General features: G+C 41.7%; 1 protein-coding gene across 1 annotated transcript in view; it reads left to right on the forward strand.

Annotated features, from left to right (window-relative positions):
* Positions 1-5,989, forward strand: part of LOC142702663 (LIM homeobox transcription factor 1-alpha-like) — a 46,668-nt gene extending 40,679 nt beyond the window's left edge. The window contains exon 9 of the mRNA XM_075848193.1: positions 5,838-5,989. Within this exon, the coding sequence (XP_075704308.1) occupies positions 5,838-5,989 (152 nt within the window). The remainder of the gene's footprint in view (positions 1-5,837) is intronic.
* Positions 5,990-8,698: the final 2,709 nt, after the last annotated feature.

Consider the following 8,698-nt stretch of genomic DNA (forward strand, 5'->3'; position numbering starts at 1 on the left):
GGAGAAAAAGAAGAAGAGCCAACCTGACTGCTCTGAACTCCATGAGATTCGATGGCTTTAAACTCTTCAGGAGAGACCCGGAACCTTGGAACCTTGCACCAGTGTCCAGATGGGCTCCCCAGCCTAGCTGGCAAGCATCTGTGATTACGTACCTCCAGGGTATCAGGCAAAGTATCTCCCGTTGGGTGGGTCTTTACACAAGGTTATGGCATGAAGAGTCTGACGGAGAGGTGACAAGTTTTGTCTAGCCCCATGGCAGTTCTTACCCATAGAGTCAGAAATTCCCACTGTAGAGGGCTCATATGGGGGCAAGATCAAGGAAACACCTCTATGGAGGCACTCATTAATCCTAGAATCCTACATACTGACTTCAGAGACACCTCTCTGGGTGAATGGAGGTAGGTAACCCCTTGTAGGATCATCTGAATATAAGTGATAGGAAGAGAAATAATCGAGTCCTCTGAGTCTATTATAGAGCACAGAAATTGAATGTTTGTGGACGAAGCTGTTCTGGACTTCTCCCAGTTTATTATCCTTCGAGATCCCTCAAAAGGATCAGAGTCAGATGTATATGACTCTAAAGGATATATTTTGACCTGGCTAAGAGAAGCCAGTCATCCAAATATGTGACTATAGTGAACCCTCTTAATCTTACGGCTGCCATCACAGATGTAACTAATTTTGTGAACACGATAGGGGCTGATGAGATGCCAAAAGGAAGAGCGGTGAACTGGTAATTTCTTACTGCTACCTGAGCAAACACGGCCACTCACAGGTATTTCTAATGACGGGTACATGAAAGTAAGTGTCTTTGAGGTTTAATGAGATCATCACATCCCCTACCAGCAATAGGGAAAGAGCGGAAAGGATGGACTACATTCTGAAATGCTTTTTTACCAGGGAATTGTTTAAATACCTCAGATCTATAATCATGCGCCTGTCCCCAGGGAGTTTTGGGACTCTAAATACTTTAGAATATAGTCCAAAACCTGTCTTGAGGGGAAACCTCTACCAGCACTTTCTTTTGTACCAGCTGGATAATGGAGGACAGAATGGACTGATTGTTTGTGGGTAACTTTCTGGTTACCACATAGTGACCTAAAGGAAGACGTGTAAACAGTATAGAGTAACCCTCTTTCATTATGTTTAACACCAACACGTCCAAAATGTTCCCAAGCGGGGAGAAAATGAAGTAAGCTTCCTCCAACAGGAATACTTGTGGCGTCAGATATCTGGTCTTTTCCCCCGGTTAGAATCACAAACTCTTCTGGTAACCCTCTGGAACTGCTGAGGAAACTCTCCTCAGGACTGGCGAGAGGATGACCCAGCTGGTGAGCGCCTATGAAAAGAGCTACACCCCTTCCTCTGCTAGTTTGTGGTAAAGACTTGCCCTTCCTGTCTGACAAGTCTTCCATTAGCTCATCTAGCTCTAGTCTAAATAACCTTCCAGGTTTATACTCAAGGTTACAAAGGCTGTTCTTTGACTTGATATCAGCTTGCCAGGGCTTAATTCAAATGGCCCCTTTGCCAGCTGTAGAAAGGGCCATACTTTTAGCTGTTAGCTTGGACTGGGTAACAGATGAGTCAAACAGGACGTCCATCGCAAGGTTAACTTACTTAAAGGACGTGAGAATGTCATCTCTCGAACGCCCCGAGCCATTGTCATCTTTCGTATGTTGGCTCTACTTTCCCTAAGATCTTTTAAGTGGGAACCATTCTCAGAAAGCACAATGGTTATTTTGGACAGTTTGGCTATCATCCACTTTGGGGGGCATGAACCATTCTAGCTCTTGTTCTTATTCAAGAGGAAACATTAATTTCAACTAGGTCTTGGTGGCTTATTCTCCAAGAACAAATTGCTGAGAGGGAGACGTCCACTTTGAAAGCCCTAGGCGGAATTGGTATTATCCATACGGGCGGTCTCCTGGCCTACTCACCAGATTGGCCGAATGAGCTTAGACATTTTCTCAAAATCTAGAAGGCTCAATGTACGACTATCTTCATCTTTAGAAAAGAAGGAATGATCATCATGAATGATTCTGAGATCCCTGATCGAGATGAAACTAGCTGAAGCAGAGCTTTTTGCATAAGTAGGACTTCTGGCGTTGCATTTAAGAGAGAATTTTAATTAATCTCTCATCTCATATAGAAAGGAGCTCATAAAGTCCTTAACCAAGACTACTACTTATTTTGTAGAAGGACTAGACAGAGGGGGCTTGAGGGGCACAATCGAGCCAATATGGATAATCATAGCCGTCAGGTAAGGGAATCTCACATTCCTTGCAGGCTAGGTGCCTTCACTTGGAGGAGAACTTCCTAAGACCGCAATCCGAATGAGACATCTGAAAACAAAGCAAAAAAAGAAAAACAACTAAATTGTATATAGAAAAAATAGAGACAAATCTTCCCCGTACTTACAGTTGTAGTCAGATGGCTGTGTAAACTGTAGAAAGGCATTACAGCATACTTCTTACCAAAATTTTGAGGCAGATTTTGAACTGCCTGCACTTTTTTCCCACTGCTTTTTTCGCTGCATTTTTTGCCCATGGCCTTTGAAGCTAATGAAAGGACTGCAGGCAAAAAAACTTCATGAAAAACGCTCAGAAACGAGCGACGCAGGTTTTTTCTGCTTCCCATTGAGGCGAAAACCGCAGCAAGAAAGGACATGCCGCCAGAGGCATGGCCTAGCAGATGCCTGTTCGTTTTACTCAGAAGTATTGCAGTGTATTATAACAGCGATCAGGTGATCGCATAGTGAAGTCCCCTAGTGGGACTAACAAAAAAGTTGAAAAAAAGTTTAATAAAAGTTTATAATAAATAAAGATAAATCCAAAGTAAAAAAAATTAAAAAAACACACTTTTTCCCCTTACAAAATGCTTTATTATGAAAAAAAAGTTAGACATATTTGTATCGCCACATTGTAATGACGCTAAATATAAAGCTATTCCATTATTTAACCCGCTCAACTAATGCCATAAAAAATAAAATCAAAAAATGCAAGAATTGCTGTTTTATGTGCATCCTGCCTTTAAAAAATGTGCTAAAAAGTGATCAAAAAGTCGCATGTACTCCAAAATGGTACCAATAAAAATGACAAGTCGGCCCTTATACAACTGTATCCGTGAAAAAATAAAAAACGTTACGGCTCTTCAAATATGGAGACACAAAAACAAGTAATTTTGAAAAAATGGGTTTTTACTGTGCAAAAGTAGTAAAATATAAGAAAACTATATAAATTTGGTATCGTTGCAATCATAACAGCCCACTGAATAAAGTTATTGTGTTATTTATACCCGTCGGTAAACTGCGTAAATTTAGGAAGCAAAAAAGTGTGCGAAATTGGGGTTTTTCTCCATTCCCCCCCAAAAAAAGTTTAAAAAGTTAATCAATAAATTATATGTACCCCAAAATTGTGCTATTAACAAATACAACTTGTCCCGCAAAAAACAAGACCTTATACAGCTATGTCTAGGCAAAAATAAAAAAAGTCATAACTCTTTGTATGAGGGGAAAACTTAAAAAAATAGCTTGGTCATTAAGGCTTAAAATAGGCTGGTCACTAAGGGGTTAAGATACAGCTGCTCTGTATTCTCTATACAGAGCAGCTGTACCTAGCGCTATTCACTGAATCCGTCAGTCCCGCGGACATCGAAGGTCAAACATTTAAAGCCTTTAAGAGGTTAAAAGTTCATGCATTCATAAATGTGTACAATCTCCCATGTATGAAAGTTTATCATTCTGCTCGTTTTATATACACAGAAATCTGTTTTAGTAACTACTTGCATTCCCTTTCATATAACAACTCTGGAACATCTTTTCTTAGAACTCTGCATTGTGCCATTCCTCTGTTATTCCTCCTAGAAATGTATAAATGAATTGACCAGTTGGGGGCGTGTCCCTACACAGTCTAAAAATATCCAATCAATGCTGACAGTGCTAGACTGTGTAGGTACATGCCCCTTTTAAACGGGGAACGGTAACAACTAGTTGCCAAATTATTCAGGAGGAATAGCACAATGCAAAGTTCAAAGAAAAGGTGTTATTTAATGGGGAATACAAGTATTTTCCTACAATAGACATGTCAGGAGAGCTGACGGGTTCTTTTTAAAGTATACTTCTGGTTATGCCAAATTTTTTACACATCATAGAGACATATCAGAAAATGTTCACCTTGGAGCCCCCACTTACTCCTAGAATTAATAGAGCCCAAACTGAGTGCCCTTTTGGCTTCTCGCGTGGAGATCACTGCATCAAACTAAATGTTGATGGTGCTTTGTGATACTTGAATGAGACTGTAATTCGTATGTGATGTCATTCAAGACCACCCTTAGTTGTAGTGATTATAAGGTCATCTCTGATGTGTCAAACTTCACACACAGCAACACTGCTACTTCTACATATAAAACAACTTAAAGGGGTTGTCCACATTGGACAATCATTCTTGTTAGTAGGGTCCCCTGACAAAAAGCTGATCACAGGATGGCTCGAGTTTGGGACCCACAGCGATCAGCTGTTAATATTTTGGAGCATCTGGAATGAAGTGCCACCACAAAGAAAATAAGCTTTAGGCCTCATGCACACTTCCATCACCGTTTTCACGGCCGTTTCTCATGGATCCGTGTGTCTGTTATGGTTTCCGTGTGGTTTCCGTGTGTACTCCGTGTCCGTTCTGTGTTTCCGTTTCAAACGGACGTTGTGCTTCCGTTTTGCTTCCGTGTTTCTGTTAAAAAAACGGAAGGTATTGAACTTCATTTGAACTTGACACATGTCCCAGTCTGTGAACTTTGGCATGCCCTGCCATTGCTAGGGCAACGGATCAGTCAAAAACGGATGGCACACGGAAGCCTTCCGTGTGTCGTCCGTTTTTTTTCACTGACCCATTGACTTCTATGGGCCCCACGGTCACGGAATCACTGACAAAAGTAGGACATGCTCTACTTTTGACAGAAGAGAACAACGGATCAGTGCAAATAACGGAAGCGTGCATGGGCCCATTGAAATTAATGGGTCAGGGTGCTATCCGTGAAAAAAACGGATAGCACCCTGAAGGAAAAAACTGAAGTGGGCATGAGGCCTTATTACACAGTTCTCTTTGAAATCCTACTGAATGAGAGACCATCTTTGTATCCATTCTCCACTGGCTAATAGATGAAGGTCCTGGACATGGTGATCCCCTCCCCATTTAGAAAGAATTTCCTGATAGGGTATATGTAAATGGGTTTTCTAAACCAGACACCCCCTTTGGGAGCTAATGTAGAACATGAAGGGCCTGTTCACATCACCGTTCATTTCCGTTCCGGGGTTCCGTCTGAGGTTTCCGTTGGGTGAACCCCGCAACGGAAAGTGAAAGTGAAAGCATAGCTTCCGTTTCAGTCACCATTGATCTCAATGGTGACGGAAACATCGCTAATGGTTTCCGTCCGTCACCATTCCGGCAGGTTTCTGGTTTTCCGACGGAATCAATAGCGGAGTCAACTGCGCTATTGATTCCATTAGAAAACCGGAAACCTGCCAGAATGGTGACGAACGGAAACCATTACTGATGTTTCCGTGACCATTGAGATCAATGGTGACTGAAACGAAAGCTGTGCTTTCACTTTCCGTTGCGGGGTTCATCCGACGAAAACCTCCGACGGGACCCCGTAATGGAAAGCGAACGGTGATGTGAACAGGCCCTAATTTTTAATTAAGGATGGAATACTTTTGGGATGCTACCCATACATCATCAACCCTGACAGCTGATTGGACAATCAGCTGGATTATTTCTCCATCATTTGTATACTACACACACGATAGGGATCACTTTGATCAAACTGACAGATTTTCTTCCTAACAGATGCCGATAACGTTTTTCATGACATGGACAGTGAAAGCCTCAATTATCTTGGTGGGTCTTTACTGACGTCCTCCGAAGCAAACAGCCTTCAAGCGCGAGCTGGACCCATTGATCGCCTGTATTCCATGCAGAACTCTTACTTTGCCTCCTGACCATCGCAGGTGACATGTAACTGTCATGGTCAGTTCACCTAGAATGATAATCATCCCATCTACAACCAAAATATCAGGACAAAAACTATCTCACCTATGAACTATTTATGAAATATGAGATCCAAATCATCCAGAAGGTTATAAAAGCCGGTTGTCCTCGTTATTATTTATATGTCATTTACATGTTTATCTATTTGTGCAATTTAAAAGAACACGTTCCCTCTTCTGACAGTTTTATATGGTTATTCTATGGTTATTCTAAGGTCCTTGTGTAAATCTGTAAGGCAGTGAATAAAAAAAATCTCATGTTGAATATGGCCGATTATTGGATTTAATAAATTAAAGGGTTTGCCAGTACTGTGGATGTTTGGACTTTTATTCATCCTAAGGCCTTATTCAGACAGCCGTGTTCAGTCTGTAATATATACGGACCATGTGTTGTCCATATTTCCCGGACTAACCACAGTTCAGGGAGCGGGACTCCTAGCATCATAGTTATCTCTGTTTCTCTGCGGGAATACTGTACTGTACTGTCATCATGTTTTCAGTATGGGACAGTATTCCCGTGGGCAGGTAGGGACTGCTAGCATCATAGATAACTATGATGCTAGGAGCCCGACTCCCTGAACTGTGGTCGATCCAGGAAATATGGCCGACACAACGTCCATATATCACGGACCGAACACAGCTGTCTGAATAAGGCCTAAGTGACTGTAAACAAAATAATCAGGGCGGTACCCCTGAAGTACCTGATTGCCATGGCAAGCGGCTCGCTCTGCTGACGTTGGGGCCCAGCGGTCTATTTAAAGAGGCTCTGTCACCTGTTTATAACTGCCCTATCTTCGATCTAATCTAATAGACGCTTTTATGTAGATAAGTAAGGTGTTATTTTTTTATAAAAACGTTTATTTTTGACAAAGTTCTGAGCATTTTAAGATTTATGCAAATTTGTTCTTAACGACCAAGTGGGCGCTTTTTTACTTTTCACCAAGTGGGCATTGTAAGAGAAGTGTATGACGCTGACCAATCAGCGTCATACACTTTACACTTCTCTTCATTCGTGGATTAAGCTGAACATGAATGAAGAGAAGTGTATGACGCTGATGACCGAGAAAACGATGTTTAATTCTCCCGGCGCTGAGATCACAATGCCACTAAGGCAGGCACTTGATGTGCACGTGCTCCTGCACTCCACACTGCCAGCGCCGCCACTAGGCTTTGAGTGACGGCTCTAGCGGTATTCAGATTGGCCGCTAAAGCCATTACACAGAGCGGAGAGTGGCATTTGCTCCCGCCGTGCTAGGGGGAATCAAAGGTCGGTTTCTCATTCATGCAACTTGCATTACCGAGATATTAGATATGTTCACAATGCCCATCTCCTCCCCTATATCGGTCTTCAAAACTTATAACTGCTGAAAGATTCACTTTAAGGGGGAAGAATGGGGAGATTCCATACCTCAGTTTAATCAGCGCCAAACGGCCAAGGATCCAATTTGTCCAGTAAGAATTATAACAGGTTTTATGCCAACCTATGATGGGGACCTTTTCTAGTTTTTGCAAGGACTATACAGTCCTCATATGGACTGTTAATATAGAGGCATGGATACAATTTATGTAGATCATGCACTGATTTATTTTACTTATATACGATAGTACATCATTAAAGCTTATGCTATTTCAGAGATTATCAGAGAGAAGCATGATCAATGAGCACAGAAAATGCAGGAAAAATCTACAACTAAATTGAAGGAAATCCTGTCATTTGAGGGCAAAACTTTGGGAAAAGGGCTAAAGAGGTCATGACAAAAACAGCAAAGGTAGAATTTCTGTGCTTGCTGATCTAGGCTCTAATGTGTTAAAGGTGTTAGCCAGGATTTGAAGTAGTACAAGGCAAGTAGTACAAGGCAATGGCGCATCTGAGAAAGTTGTATTAGCCAGGGGTATGTCAATCAAACATGGAAAGGTGGGTTTGGAGGCAGGACTATGTGACTCTTCAGGAAAGCAAAAGATCCAGATGCAAACAAATTTAAGTTTTATTGCAACAAAAGATGGTAAAGTTGAGGTAGAAAGCGACTTGGTAAAGACGTTTCGGCCGAACCTCGGCCTTTGTCACGGTCGCTGTAAGACGATATCACTGGTATGGGATGTCCACCGGATATTCCTTGTGTGCTGGGGTTATATATTTCCAATATTGTGGGATTCTCGTCCCTACCTTACTAGCACCACGCCAATAGATTGAGGAGTGCATCCCAATATCTATTTTTGACTCTTCAGGAAAGCGGCACCGCCCCATGACCCTCTAATGAGTAATTAGCATATAGTGTGCGCCATTTTAAAAGTTGATTTTATATATTTTACTGCATCTGAAAAAAACATACATTTGGAAATATTGTCAGGTCATGTATTACCGCATCGTGGCGGTTCAAGCGGTTAAAACTACCAGACAGGTTCCCATTAAATGTACAACGAATTGGAAACAACTCCATCTGCCCTGCAATTTTGTTATTATAAATATATCCTATATAATAACAGCATCAGAACCAAGCTCTGACATATACGGCTCCAGAACCAAGCTCAGTACATAAATACAATACAAATACAGCTCAATTTAGTGCAACTTTTGCCATATAGGTTTGTACAGCTTGAAACTACAACTCCCAGCATGACCCGAACAATTGTAAGGATACGCTGGGAGATGCTGTTTCACCC

The sequence above is a fragment of the Rhinoderma darwinii genome, unplaced genomic scaffold (assembly GCF_050947455.1).
Source record: "Rhinoderma darwinii isolate aRhiDar2 unplaced genomic scaffold, aRhiDar2.hap1 Scaffold_240, whole genome shotgun sequence".
NCBI classification, from domain to species: Eukaryota; Metazoa; Chordata; class Amphibia; order Anura; family Rhinodermatidae; genus Rhinoderma; species Rhinoderma darwinii.